Genomic DNA, 15401 nt, shown 5'->3' on the forward strand with positions numbered 1-15401 from the left:
TTAAGGGGTTGCACAGTGAAAGTGTGGCTTGCTACAGCCGGTCAATTTTGTGCAGCTACAGCGCAGTCGCTACCATAGACAGTAATGAAAACACGCCCAATGTTACTATTCCGCATTTTGAACCAATTGAAACAAACTATCATATACTGACCAATCTGCAATATGCCGGACGACGACATCGTGGGTTGCTCTTAGCCAATGACATGACACGTGAAAGTGACGCAACACACTGTCAGCTGTTTTTGTTTTGCTTTATTTTCCCTGTATTTTGAAGAAGATTTCCGCCTCGGCTCATCGAAGTGAAGCAGTCCTTTCTTATGAATTAATGCAAGGTATTGACAGGATTGAAACCGTATGAGAAATTTCTTTCATAATAGTACGATAGTAGCCTACATTTCGTCTACTGAACTTAATTTTCTTATTGTTGGATCTTGATTCTTTACAATTCCTCAAAGAAGAACAACCGAACCCAGGCCTCCGATCCAGGGAGGAGGGAGGGAAGGAGGTCGTTGGGAATCGGGATGGAGACCGGGGAGGGAGCCGACGGTCCTGGCGGGCCAGGACTGGGTTGTGCCTCTTTCAACCAAGACTCCACGTAAGCGCGCTTTCTTCTCCGATGTTTTATGGAAGCCTTGCAATGATATTAGCCTACCATTCCTTTACACACGATCGCAATTCCGTCGTCTGCGGCATTCCTGTGCGGTTCGCGGGTTAGCCTACAGGAATGGAAAAACTCCGCATACTGGGCCTAGTATGATTATTCAGGTCACACCGTGTCAGAAAACTAGACTTAATGCTCTTTTCTGTTTGTGGACAAGACTTGTGGCAGCAATGCATCATATGGAAGTCGTGTAGGCTACAAAACATGTCAGCTTTTTATCTTGATTGGATTTGCATTCATAAAAGCAAACATAGCCTAAGCTGTGCGATTTCAACCTAATGGGTTAGATAGATAGCCTACGCGAACGTTGCGATTGTAAAATATAACAAGCTGCTCAGACAGCAACTGACCACGCAGATAACGCAGCCTATTCCAGCCCTGATCAAGCCCGCAGCCGTGCCAGACCCGTCCCAGACCCGTCCTATAGCCTAACCTAAGCTGCTATTTGGGTGCTTGCTTACATTTGCTGGTCTGGAAGATGATGGATGGCAGAAAACATGGGAAAACACGAGCTGCTGTTGTAACCTAGGCCTACTCAACGCCGGGACTGTTTAACCACTTAATTTGTTGTCTGTCAAATGGAAATTCCAGTTCATCAGGTGTTCATCAGGCTAGCCTACTGTATACCTTTAAGTACTTTTATAACTATGTATTTCTAGGAGCCCTACTTGTTTTTATTTTAATGAGCTGTGGTATTTCACAGCGTGCAACCTGGGGAAAAGTAGCCTATAGGCTATTCTCAAGGTTATAACATGAAAAAAGGCTGACAGTCTGAAATATGGTTTGACATCTCAGTGTAGAATTGGCACTGCAAGTACAAAGCAAGGAATTATGAAACCCAGAGCCAACCAGGTAGAATTGAGAAACCGTTGACATTTTGAAACCTAAGTATTTGAAATAATTGGCCAAGGGTAGGTTACATTACAAGTTAGTTTGTGGTTTTTGACAATAAATAGATGATCATAGACATACACAGGATCAGACATGAACAGTTGTGTTAAAGAATGCCTGTAAAAAAACAGCTGTGACTGTGAATGTTTTTTGCAGATTTGGGTTCCAGCTGTACTCTGGATATGACAAAACATAAAAGGACATAGCTATTTCTGAACTGCGTGGATATGAAGAAGAGAAGCTCAGATAGAATATGCAAAAAAAAGTCTGTTAAATAATTTCCCTGTTGTCAGATGCTTTACGTTATGTTATGTGGCATTCAGTTTATCTCTGTGAACTGGGTGCCAGGTTCCCATATGTGCCAGGACACTGTAGTGAACATCTGCACTTAAGCTAAATATATCTCCTGATAGTGAAACTGCCTGCTCAGCAACTATAAACAGAGCTGAACTGTATTTACGATGTATTTACACCCACGGGTATAGGGCACTAAGCCAACAGTGATCCCTGTGGAAGCCTTCAGAATACCACAAGCATCAGTAGCTTACCCTTATGTTGTAGAAATGGACTATAAGTTGTTGTTTTTTCTCTGGGGGAAAAAAAGGGACGAAACATGCAGCATTTTACCACACCCTACAAACTCACAAAAGCTAAGGAATAGTTTTTTTTTTTTTTTTTCAGAAAATATTTTAGTCACTTTTATTTTAGTCAAAATGCAAGTGATACTTACCTCACGGTCACAGTCAAGAGTTAAGGTAATTACCATAAAAGGTAGTCCATTTCTCAGTGGGAGTTGCATCAGCTGCAGTGACTGCATGTCCTGCTGACATGTCCTGCATGTCATGTGCTGAGCCTGTGTGTGTTGTGTGTGGATGAATGTCAATATGATGCAGACTTCTGGCTCACCATATCTCTATTAGGTCACTGGCTGTGGGCACCAAGACTGGATACCGGCTCTTCTCCGTCACCTCAGTGGACAAACTGGACTGCATTCATGAAAGCGGTGAGTCTGTCCCTGCCCATGTGCTGCTGGCCTATATAGGGTATAATCGGTATATCAAGTTTAACTGGAAACAGACTGTAACAGAAACAGCACAGTGTAAGAGGAAATAAATTAATGATTCCCAGGGCCCTCTGTAGTATATCAGTAGATTTCACCCATTGCTCCCAAATCTTCTGACTAAAATCATCAACTCAAATCATAAACATCAACTCAAAAATCCCCCCAAAAACTGATAGATTTTCTATCTCCCCAGACCTGGCTGACTCATCAATGAGAAAGTCAGGGGTGGAGACATGAAACACAACTCACAACAGCACATTTGTGGAGGAAACCTTGTCCTCTTGTTGGGGAGAAATGTTTTAAATGCCGGTTTGACAATTCTCTTTGCACTCTCTGAAGCAGACCACTAATCCTATGCTCTAACCAGGAAGTGGTCCTCATGAGAGTCGCTGGTGTTCTGGGAGGGAGGGAAGGAGGGAAGAGAGGGTGTGGTCTCTGCCTGTCTGTCTGTCTCTTATTTTTCTGTGCCTGCTCTCGTGTTTCAGACAGTGTAGCCTCCCCAGCACCACCACTGAACTGTGCTTGGCTGAGAGGGTGAAATCAAATAACACAGTCAGGCTGTGTTTCAGGTCCACATGATCTCGGGGTTCAAAAATTCATAAGCTCAGGGATTACATGTGTTTCCAAGCCCTGGCTCCTTCATGGACTGCTTTTATGGGATTTGGATGGCTGGCTGTATGTGGCCGATGTGCTATGTTGTCATTGACTATCTCTCATGTCTCCCTATGCTGATGGAGCCATGGAAAGGCCTGCAGTCTTCCATGATTGACAGTGAACTCAGCCAGTCGTTCGTTTGTGGGAAGTCAGTTGGCATGGGCTCTGATGAAAACACACAAAGGGATTATTCAGTAGCTTTTGGCAGGTGAATCAGTAACAAAAAACACAGGGAAACATAGCTTGGCTCATCAGCATGGATAGTATATCTCACAAGTTGAATAGAGTTATTCTGAACTTTGTCCAGAAATTATATGCCGTGATTGACTTGGAGTTATTAATGATTTACCAACAGATTAAATGTATACTTTAGCAGAAATATTTAATTAGCCTCATTGGCTTTTTGCAGAGCCTGTTGGCCTCCCTTCAGAAATATTATGTTCTATCTGTCTGCTGAAATTTTGGAAGGATGTGTGTTCGTGTTTGTGTGTGTGTGTGTGTGTGTGTGAGAGAGAGGAGAGAGAGAGAGAGAGAGAGAGAAGGAAATCCACCCTCTCAGTTGGCACAACTGCCACTGCCACGGTGTGAGTCCATGATACAACCCAACACTTTCTGCCCTTTGCATAACTACGCTTAAGTGGAGGAAAGAATTGGCTAAACAATCGGCCAGAAGCTTATTATCTTATGCTATAGGGAAATAAAGAATTAACTATCAACTAAGAATGAGTTGCAGCAAAAATAAAAAGAAAAAATACCAGACCTCCACCAGAACCAAATACACATATCCCTCAAGACTGTGATGTTTCTACAATTGAAAACCATTTTGCTCTTAGCTTGATGTCGTTAGGGTGGTGTACTGTTGCACTGTCATTGTTGCCACAGCTGCCACTGTCATGAAAGGGTGGATTTCCTCCTCACAGCCACCTTATCTACAGCCGGCTGATTAAATGGGTTTGAAGGACGCCTCACCCTGGGCACAGCAGGGCCTAGAGAATGGGCTTTCTCAGGCCAAACTTAGCCCTGGAGGAAGGCCTCTTGATGGGCAAAGTTGGCCCTGGAAGCTGCCCCCCCCCACCACCACCACTTTGTTGTCACCCCACCCAGGGAGGGATGGGCTGACCCTTGCATCTCAAAATGTAATCATGTGTAATTATGTCCATAATCCATGATGTAGTACAATGTTACTACTACCTCTGCAATCCCTATTCTAGTGGTTGGTCTGACTGCATCTTAGTGAATTAACACTGACCTACAACAAACTGCATTAGGATGGAGGAAGGGATGGACAGATGGATGCATAGAAGCTCAGAGTAATAGGGGAAGAGTGTGTGTACCTACAAAGGAAAAGAGATTAGAATGTAGTGTGTAGTAGTAAAGGGCCAAATGCATTTTCACCTTCCAAACCAAATGTCTGGGTGACTGTGTATGTGTCACTGTATGTATTATGTAGATATGGGTTCATATGTGAGGCCCATTATTTGACTGCCTGATACAGATCTCTTGTATTCAGCAGGCACTCTTCAAATGTCTACATTATGGAATGTGTGTTTTTTGTGTATCTGCATCCTGTGTCCTGTGTCTTACAAGTGGTACCCCCTCCTCATAGCAGACACCCAAGTGTCCTGTCTTATATACATCTCCTCCTGGCAGACACATCTGTGTATCTGTGTATGTGTAATGGTAGCCAGCTGGCTTGGGCTTTTAGCTCGATTGCTAGCATGCACTCCTTCTGATACGAGGTGCTGCTGTTCGCAGGCTTGAGTTGCAAGTGCCGCATGGTTCAACACAACGCACGTTACACGTGTGTGTGTGTGTGTGTGTTTGTGTGTGTGTGTCTGTGTTCTGTCTCACACATGCCTCCTCCTCCTCTTCCTAGCAGACACTCCAGACGTGTACATCGTGGAGCGTCTGTTCTCCAGCAGCCTGGTGGTGGTGGTGAGCCAGGCCCTGCCGCGCCGCATGAACGTCTACCACTTCAAGAAGGGCACGGAGATCTGCAACTACAGCTACTCCAACAGCATCCTGGCAGTCCGTCTCAACAGACAGGTGCGGCTCCGTGCGGCGTGCGCACATCATCACATGAGAACTCACTGAATGCACATCATGAACTGACAAGGTCCAAATGTGCTCTTCAGAAAAAAAAGTGGTTGAAAGTCCAGAACCAAATAACTACCATGCTGTGGCATTTGTTTTCATATTATTTCATTTAATGCTATTTATATTAAAATATAATATTATTTTGCACCACTAGTCAGATTGATCTTGAAACTTCTCTGTTGATGTCATGTCCATCTATGTATGGGCCTGCCTGGCCGAGCATGCTTGTGTGTGTGTGTGTGTGTGTGTGTGTGTGTGTGTGTGTGTGTGTGTGTGTGTGTGTGTGTGTTTACATTCATTTATTAACTTAAAGCAGACATAGAATGGAGTGAGTGAAATATCTCAGAGACTCTTTAGGATACCTTATGTCCATGAAGCGCAGATGTGTGGATTTAGCATCACATCTGGTCTTTTTGATGTGTTCCACAGAGGCTAGTGGTGTGTCTGGAGGAATCCGTCTATATCCACAACATCAAAGACATGAAGCTACTAAAGACTCTCCTCAACACACCTTCCAACCCCTCAGGTAACGACGGCAGAATCACAGGCCAGAGATCTTCCCAGGTGTCTGAGAACTCATACTCACAAAACAGGATAGTAAACCACAAGCTGATGTAGAACCTAGAAAGAAAAAAAGTTTTGATCATGGAGTAATTAATATCTTCACACGAATGAGCACAAAAATATCAATGCCTCTAGGCATAGATGTTGACATCTGGTGTTGAGGTTACAGCGTGACAAATAAGAATGTGACACTAAACGAGTGAAAATCTGCAAATCAAACTGAAGTTAAAATGGAGTCAGCAAAAGATGTGCAGCCAAGCCAGCCCTCTGCAGCTGTGCCACTACCACAGCAACACTATGAGCAAAACAAAGCAAAACAACTAAAAGACTCATGACGAATGTTCAGAGCATGTGTCCCAGGGTGCTGTGGTACGAGTGGCTGCATGTATCACACTCGGGTCCAAGTTCCCCAGGGGAACCGGGTTCAGGTCTGACCCGTGGTCATTTCCTGGTCATTTCCTGGTCCCTCCCTGTCTCTCTCTCCCACTCGCTTCACATCACTGTCCTTTCTGAATGAAGACAAAAAGCACAAAAAATATAAAACATCTGAAAATATAAAACATCTAAAATTAAATAAAAACACAATAAAAAAATTGTGTATGTATATATATATACTCAAAATATATCTTTTAAAATAAAAAAGAGCATATGTTTGTCCTGGCAGGTCTATGCGCTCTCTCCACCAACCATGCCAACTCTTACTTGGCATACCCTGGCAGTGCCACCATCGGTGAAATCATCATCTACGACGCCAACAATCTGGTAATAGATTTCTTCACCATCTTCTTCCTCTCCCATATTAGTTTTTCACACAGTGCTACACACAGGAGTACCCATCAGGCAGCGGTAAACACACAATATTTAACAATCAGGCAGTTTATATTCCTGGATAGATGCTTTAGACCGGAATTTACCAGCATCTAACTTTATTTAACATTTCCCACATTGAATTTTTATTAGCATTTTCCCATGGTCGTTTCTTTATTGTTAATGCATACATTCTAATTGTTAGAAATTCTTGACCCTGTCCCTCTTGTTTATAAAGGGCAGGAAATGACACTCTTGTTGAAGTGCATGTTGTGAACAGTTGTGAACACTGGAAGTGCAAGTATCTGTGTCAGTTAAGGAATGCATGGCATGGTGTGTTACCTTTGTCTTGTTCTGTCCTGTCCCAGAGTACTGTCACCATGATCCCTGCCCACGACAGCCCACTGGCTGCAATCACATTCAATGCATCCGGGACCAAACTAGCCAGTGCCTCCGAGAGGGTATGTAAACACACACTCTCACCCACAGAGAGTCTCACACACACACACACACACACACACACACACACACACACACACACACACACACAAATACATGTACACCCATTTGCACGATGTAAGCAACTCTAAGGGGGAGTGAGCATACATAGATAACGCCCACACACAGCATAGAACTACCCATATACATATACAAGTACATACACAAGCAACTTCCACACAGTGATTGACAGGGGTGAAAATAGGCCAAACAGGGCTGGACTAACGCAATAGACACATCTCGCTCCCTGACCACACCCGCTTCCTCCAATGTGATTTTTGAATTAAACGAGATCCATGCATTAAGGCACATAGGCTACTGTTTATGAGCAAGAAAGGAAAAACAAGGAAGACATTAGAACAGTGTATACTGAAGAGTTAGGAGAGGAAAGGCATAAGTGTCTTCCTAAGAAAGCAGGGAAAGAAGAACAGAGTCCAAGTAGCAAATAACAGGTCTTGATGAATGCTCTACAAATAGGATCAAATGAATAGCCTATGGGCTCTGTGCACTAGCTTACATGAAGTCGGCAAACCAGCTTCCTTTTCGTCTGTCAACAAGCACCTGAAGGAGTGCGTCAGTTGTACAAAAACGTGTGCTCACCACTGCATGTAGTCTGGCATTTTTAGGAAAAAACCTAACGTGACTTGAGCTGCCCACAGACATTAAGACTCCTTTTACATTGTATTTCTTACATTTTGGTACAACTAAAGCAACTTTAGGTGCTTGTTGTCAGCCATGTCAACGAACAGGAAAATGGTTTGTTAAGCTAATAGTGCACAGAGCCGATTTAGGTGTGTTGAAAAATGTTCAGTGCATGCACTGCATGCACACTTTCCCTTATGCAAAATTGCTCTCAAAGCTCAACTAGGAAGTTGGCAGATATTCAGAGAAGAGGTGATCAACATGAAGTGATGAAGGTTGCGGTTGTAGCACCGGCAAAAATGTAAAACTACTTTCAGCCCTGGTGATGGAGCATATTAACACACCCATGGGAAGTAAGCAAACAAAGATGGACTTGCTCATGTCCGAAGCCATTATGTCCTGATCGATTCCATCTTGTTCATTCATGCACAGGGAACAGTGATCCGTGTGTTCACCATTCCTGAAGGACTTCGGCTCTTCGAGTTCCGTAGGGGGATGAAACGGTCAGTTGCACGCAGTGACAGACACACACACACACACACACACACACACACACACACACACACACACACACACACACACACACACACACACACACACCACACACCTGTTCCATATTTGTATGTAAGCATATGCAAAGGAAATGTGCATTGTGGTCATTTCACTGATGTTTTAATTGGTTATGCGTACTGTGAAGTGTGACCTGGATGGATCTGTGAACCCTGTTTGAGTGGTTAAGAGGGCATGTGCAACCTGAAAGTACATTTCTGTTTATTCATTCTGTGTGTGTGTATGTATGTGTTTGTGAGTGTGTGTGGATGGGAGGGGTGAGAGAAAGAGAGAGAGAGAGAGAAAGAGAAAGAGAGAGAGAAAGAGAGAGGGGGGTGTAGGGGTATGATGCATGTTTACGATGGCTGTGGGAGTGTTTGCTTTGTGTTTATGTTTTGAGTGTACCTCACTCTTGTGTATTTATTTTGACCCTGTGTATGTGGGTCAGTGACCTTTGACTGGTCTGTGTGTGTTTTAGACGTGATCTCTGTGTGATCTGATTATGACATTTTGTTGTACTATTTGTGTGAGAGTAAGCTCTCCCCTAGTGGCTGATTTGACCTTTGCTGTATGTGTTTGTGTGTGTGTGTGTGTGTGGGAGTGTGTCTGAATCTGTGTCTCTCTGTGTGTGTGTGTGTGTGTGTGTGTGTGTGTGTGTGTGTGTGTGTGTGTGTGTGTGTGTGTGTGTGTGTGTGTGTGTATGTGTTTACCACTAGGTATGTGAACATCAGCTCCCTGTCATTCAGTCCAGATGCCCAGTTCCTGTGTGCCTCCAGTAACACTGAGACTGTGCACATCTTTAAACTTGAACAGCATGGGCCTGGGTAAGGACATGCACTCTGTCCCTCTCCATCTCTCTCTCTCTCCATCGCACTCTCTATCTCCCTCTCCATCTCTCTCTCTTTCTCTCTCCTCTCTCTCTTTGTTTGGTCATGTGTCTTTGTGTGTGCTTGTGTATGTCTGTGTCTATCTCTCTTACACTCTCCGTGTGTGTGTGTGTGTGTGTGTGTGTGTGTGTGTGTTTGCATGTGCGTTGTGCATGTGCTGCTCATCAGTGGTGAGGAGGACTCCCCCACCTGGTCTGCGTACGTGGGTAAGATGTTCTCGGCGGCCAGCAGCTACCTCCCGGCTCAGGTGTCGGGCATGATGTGTCAGGACCGCGCCTTCGCCACCGTCCGCCTGCAGGTGGCAGGCCAGCGCAACGTCTGCACCCTCGCCATGTCAGTATCTACTCCTGCCTTCAGCCTCAGGGCCCATAGATTGGAGCATTTAGACAGCAGCACATCCAACCATGCACCGGCCTTGCTTAAAGACATGGTGTAGATAGACAAACACTAACTTGATAATAATCAAGAGTAAGTAAATGAGCTGTGTTTGAAAACCCAAAAAAATCACTGTGGTTTGCTGCTGCTGAACTACAGAACCAGGATTTACCCTGTAAAATTCCTTCAAACTAAAGGACTAATTGTCTAAAGTCCTCCATCTCTTATATGTGTGTAAGCTTATTCTGAATGCATGCAGAGAGAGGTTATTGCATTAACTGTAAATCCTTTTTAAAGCCTTGTGTAAAACCAAAGCCCTTTTACCCCTTCAGGATCCAGAAGCTTCCAAGACTGCTGGTAGCCTCCTCCGACGGGCAGCTGTTCATCTACAATGTGGACCCTCAGGACGGCGGGGAGTGTGCCCTGGTGAAGACGCACAGGTGGGCAGGTGAAAGGGTGGAGGAGGAAGTGGATGAGTAAGTGTTCTGTAGTAGGTGGAGGAGTAGGTGTTCTATAGTAGGCATTCTGTAGTAGGTATTCTGGAGTAGGCGTTTTGTTGTAGGTGGAGGACTGGGTGTTCTGTAGTAGGTGATCTATAGTAGGTGGAGGAGTAGGTGTTCTATAGTAGGCGTTCTGTAGTAGGTGGAGGAGTAGGTGTTCTGTAGTAGGTGTTCTATAGTAGGTGGAGGAGTAGGTGTTCTGTAGTAGGTGTTCTATAGTAGGTGGAGGAGTAGGTGTTCTGTAGTAGGTGTTCTATAGTAGGTGGAGGAGTAGGTGTTGTCACCAGGTTAGCAGGCTATGCTGATTGTGTGGGAGGAGGGTAAGATGGCATAAGGCCTGGGACATACTGTGTGCGTGGTCAGGTGAGTGTGTTGCGAAACCTCTGTGTTTCCATTGATTCCATGATCCATACCTGGCTGCACTAGCTTGTTAACGTGGGCGCCGATATGAAAACGCACCCAGGTAATGCACCCAGTGTGTCCCAGATATAAAGGCCCTATTTACAGTCCAGGTAATAAGTGTTGCTCAACAAAATATAGCAGATTTTGAGACACCAAATTTGTGTATATGGTATGTTGCAGAGCTTCAGGCGTAATCAAATTGAAACAACGCAGACATCGCCACATGCTCTGATAGAAGTGGTGAGAGGTAACATAGAAAATGTGGGCTAAAAGTCGTTATAGAAGCTAGGTGATGCTCTATTTGACAATTTGACTCTGACACAGGACTATGAAAGCCTACAGCACCATGTTATTTGTCAAGCAACACTTGTAGCCTGGACTATACTGTATATTCATTTACCTTAAGGCTCCAACAGCAGAGAGGTGAATGAATCATGTCCAGACCAACTCTCAATTTCCACTGAGATAAGGTCTGGTGCTAACCAGGCTACTGGGCCCCTGGAGATGAAAAGAATAGCATACAGGTTGAACTATAGTGATAATGGGGGGTCAACACTAGACGACTGAATGTCTTTCTCATCTGTATCCACACATGGTGGTGTTGATATGAGACATGGGGATGTTGTGGGATGTTCTCACTGGTGGTGACCCCTGACCTTCTCCCCCTGACCTTTCCACAGGCTGTTTGGGGTGGAGGAGGAGCATGAGACGGGCGAGGCAGAGGGGGCCGCTCCTCCTCCTCAGCCATGCCAGTCCTACGCCGCTGCCGCCACCGCCGCTGCCGCCATGCCCACCACCACCACCGGCCCGGTCTCCGCTACGCTCACCGGTGAACACACTTACAGCAAACACACACACACACACACACACACACACACACACACACACACACACACACAAACACACACACACACACACACACACACACACACACACACACAAACACACACACACACACACACACACACACATGCTGGTAAACAGTGAACTATACTTGTGACCCCTTGGTTTTCATCTTTTTTTTCTTTCTCTCCATCCTCCTCCACTCTGTCTCCACTCCTCTCTGACCTCCTCCATCCTCCTCCACTCTGTCTCCACTCCTCTCTGACCTCCTCCACATACTCCACTCTGTCTCCACTCCTCTCTGACCTCCTCCACATACTCCACTCTGTCTTTCACCTTGTCTTGATCCTCTGTCTGACTTCTCTCTCCCCCCCCATCTCTCTCTCTCTCTCTCTCTCTCTCAGGCTACTCTGAGGATGGCGGAGCAAGGAAGGGGGAGGTGATCCCGGAGCATGAGTTTGCGGCTGGACCGGTGTGTTTGGACGACGAGACAGAATTTCCTCCTGTGAGCATTCAGAACCGCTAACACCCCTCCACCAGAATCACCACTCTCACCTTGTCCTCATTTGTTTGTTTCTTTGTTTCTTTCCATCTGCGTTGACAGTGGTATCACCCAGAATGGTCATATCATGCCAATGCTTTATACAACGCTACAATACTTATAGTGTTCTTTAAAAGGAAGGTCAATCTACACATCAGAGCACAGCCTTTTTAATATTTTATTTTCAAGGCTTGCCATCAGACACTTAGTCTCAAGGTTTGCATGCAACATGCAACATGGTACATTTTTGAGTGTATTTCTGTGCTTCTGTCGTTGAGCAAGTTTAATAGTGTCATTGATGAACTGTCTCTAAAGGCCTTAAACGGACATTCATATTCTTCTTTTTGAGAAAAAGAGTTTACAAATACAACTGAGTGTAAAGCATTGACATTGTACTACACCCAAATATTTAGGGGAAAGTAACCATGTGTATATCCCTTTACTTGTGTATCCTTAGTTTCTGTTTGTTTTACATACTTCCGTCTTGCCCATTTTTCATCTCCATGTTTTCCATTCCAAAAAAAAAACACTACAAGGCATTCTTATTCTGTACCTCAGACTGTAGTATCACACTACTTCCTGTAGATGGAGTATTTGTTCTTCTTTGTATGTCTCCATTTGAAAACTACTCTAGTGAGTCCTTGACCGGCTATCAAAAATAGCCGGTCAAGAGAAAATTAAAAACTAACTAAGTGCCAAGGAGCAACTAAACTTTTTCCTGGAATCAAAGTTTTGGTGCCTATGTAAGTCTTACTTTTCACCCAGTTTTAATATTTTACATAACATCCTTAAATAAGGCTTAGAGTGATTCAAATGAATTTAGATCCTCATTCAAATTTAAACACGACACATCATTAGAGCCATTTTTGGGCCCAGTTTCATGGAGATTAAGTAAGTCTAAAAGAGAACTTCAATGAAAATCTTCGAGAACTCTAGGCTTTAGATCTTTAATCCAAAGCTATAGGCTTTATCCATGTATGGGAAGCCACCACTAAATGTTTAATAGTTAGCTATGGACCTGAGGGACATCATACACGTGCCACAGTGTTCTAAATTGAATGTAAGTGAATGATGTCATTCTGACGTTTTTTTATTACAGTAGATTACAGCAGAATTGATTGGGAGCCATCCATTACTAGGTCACTCAATAGCTTAATTGTACATGATATGCCAGAGGGAGAGTTCTTGGCACAATATCTGACTTACTCAACAGAAATGGATTTTCTTACTATGTGTGGTGCAATGCAAAGTTTTCTTCTCACCATGATCCTTTCATTTCATCAATGAATTTGAAGCACAAGGAAGCTTCTCGGCACTTATCTGGAAAAGGAAAGGGGATAAAAAGAGCTCTTAAGACTAAAACATGAAGAAGAAAACATGAAATATATCTTATATCTGCTTTGCCTTCAATTTTTCCTCCAGTTGAAGAAGTGAAAATGAGAAGCTTCCTTGGCGAGTTTACATGTGGTTGACATTTTTAGAGGAGAGGGGTGGGGGACCTCTCAGCATCTGTGCTGTGCTTTCTCTTCCCCTCCACACAGCTAAGTGTTCATTCAGACTGTAGCTGTGAAATGTAACCAGTAATTAACAGATGACGCAGGGGGTTTGCCTTGAAATCCCTCTTGGCAAACCAACTCTGATGGTACTCTCTGTGTTTGTGTGTGGACCAGGAATCTGTGCCATCAGGAATCTGTGCCTCGGTTTCTTGGGTTCATTAGAGAGACCTTGGCGGGTTCTGTAGATACCCTACTGTGCTCTCATCTGTGTCTGTGTAACCCACCCCTGGCCGCCCGTGAGAACATTAAAGCTCTATGTTTTGGTTTCCGGTAGATAAATTGGTGCCGTGACGGAAGTCGGGGTGGCAAGGAGAGACGGACGTGAGAGAGAGAGAGACAGAGAAAGAGGGAGAGAGAGACAGAATGAGAGAATAGAATACCGGCCACCGTAAGAGGAAGGAAGACCACCAGAGCATGCGCCACGGCAGATAAAACAAACAAACAAACACAATTATTTCAGGGTGCTAAGTTATTGTTGTTGTTTTTAATATGTAGAGAAAGAAACTAACAAGCAAAAATGAGTGACTGAATAGTTTGTCCTTATGTCTTTGAGGCCAGGATTGGGTAATCATGTATGAGTATCTGTGGGTTGTTTTATGACTATATGAGCTGCATGACTGAATCATAATAACCATGTTTTAATAGCTACTTGACCAGATATTTTATTAATTAAGTTGTAATACTGTAGCTACTTCTTCTATTTTTTTATTTACATTATTAACATCCTTGTATTTAATCATAACATGAGGGAATATTTCACAATGTTTTTATGTTGTCTGATTTATTTTTTTCTTGTGAATTTGATTTATTGATACTTATTACATGTATTAAATGTTTACATATACTCATCCTGATTAATAACTTACCAGGATGTTTTGTATGTACGTGCCTATGATATTGTTTGTAAGAGTGCAAAGTATTTTGCAGATTGCACAAGACCAAAAAAAAAGAACCAAGAAAAGAGAAATAAAAACGTAGTAAGCTACCATAGAGATGGCATTATGCAAAGCACCACAAGTGTCTATGCGTCCTTTGTTATGGTATAGACCCATCTCAGTCCTTACAGTCATAAAGAGAGGTGGATTCCACACTGACATTATGCCAATGAATACACTTTGAAATTCTGCCCTATAGAGAATCTCTGACGCTTAGATACTGTATGCAGTCACTAGACTACAGCTGACAGGTGGGAGGCCTGACCAATCTCCCTGGTCCACAGTACTGCACCACAGTTCACACTGTTTATGGTATTAGTTTGATGTTGGGCAAAATGATACATCCATCCATCTACTGCTCATTGTGCCCTTTCATGTGCCCATTTGTTGATCCAACCCCCCATGTATAGTCCAGATCCAATCCTCTCTGACAAAGACCCTCTCAGTTTTTTAACACCTCTGTCAATCGATGGAAAATCTCCCACACAAAGAACTTTAAGAGCCTCTCTACAATGAAACACAGAGCACGCTCAGCAAAGAAGAACCAGGACCAGTGGCAGTTGTTTTCAGCTGACTCACTGCACAATGTCAGGTTGCATGAGCATGAAGCTTTTTGGGGATTTGTGTATTGGATACTCTCTATTTTTTAAGGAAGTTGTAGTTTATTGTGGTGTGTACATACACAGTATATGCATATTTTCATTCAGCACAAATAAATGTGAGGGAAGCGTTATGCTTTGTGAAACATACTATGTACAGGGGTTCTGTGGTGCAAGTGGTCCCCAAGTGCCCAAGGGGATCTAGGCTGGTTTCACCAGATTCACTACTTTGTTTCACTTGGTGAAGAGAGTTTGGATACACACAATTGGAAAATGTTTCCAACCTTTGCATCATAATGGGTGTAGACGTTGCGTTAACTTTGAAATAATTGGTCCA

The 15401-nt window shown here is 43.7% G+C and overlaps 1 protein-coding gene across 5 annotated transcripts; it reads left to right on the plus strand.

Moving 5' to 3' along the window:
* Nucleotides 1-199: 199 nt before the first annotated feature.
* wipi1 (WD repeat domain, phosphoinositide interacting 1) lies at nucleotides 200-14541 on the plus strand. Of its 5 annotated transcripts, none has more exons than XM_042087096.1 (14): nucleotides 200-332; nucleotides 456-595; nucleotides 2473-2555; nucleotides 5146-5315; nucleotides 5796-5892; nucleotides 6595-6692; nucleotides 7106-7198; nucleotides 8310-8380; nucleotides 9143-9250; nucleotides 9482-9646; nucleotides 10021-10164; nucleotides 11271-11419; nucleotides 11838-11938; nucleotides 13805-14541. In XM_042087096.1, exons 2-14 carry the CDS (start codon nucleotides 522-524, stop codon nucleotides 13853-13855), a joined length of 1404 nt encoding a protein of 467 aa, XP_041943030.1. In that variant the 5' UTR covers nucleotides 200-332; nucleotides 456-521; the 3' UTR covers nucleotides 13856-14541. The 5 variants fall into 5 exon arrangements, with proteins under 5 accessions (XP_041943030.1, XP_041943034.1, XP_041943033.1 ...); XM_042087100.1 differs by having other exon boundaries at nucleotides 10021-10128; XM_042087099.1 differs by having other exon boundaries at nucleotides 5149-5315.
* The last annotated feature ends 860 nt before the right edge of the window (nucleotides 14542-15401 follow it).

This window comes from Alosa sapidissima, chromosome 3 (genome assembly GCF_018492685.1).
Source record: "Alosa sapidissima isolate fAloSap1 chromosome 3, fAloSap1.pri, whole genome shotgun sequence".
NCBI classification, from domain to species: domain Eukaryota; kingdom Metazoa; phylum Chordata; class Actinopteri; order Clupeiformes; family Clupeidae; genus Alosa; species Alosa sapidissima.

Excerpts from the sequence above, each read along its gene's own strand:
- wipi1 (XM_042087096.1), top strand. The coding sequence starts at position 522 with ATGGAGACCGGGGAGGGAGCCGACGGTCCTGGCGGGCCAGGACTGGGT. Across the intron at positions 9,251-9,481 it reads CTTGAACAGCATGGGCCTGG|TGGTGAGGAGGACTCCCCCA; the intron begins GTAAGGACATGC and ends GCTGCTCATCAG. Across the intron at positions 9,647-10,020 it reads AACGTCTGCACCCTCGCCAT|GATCCAGAAGCTTCCAAGAC; the intron begins GTCAGTATCTAC and ends TTACCCCTTCAG.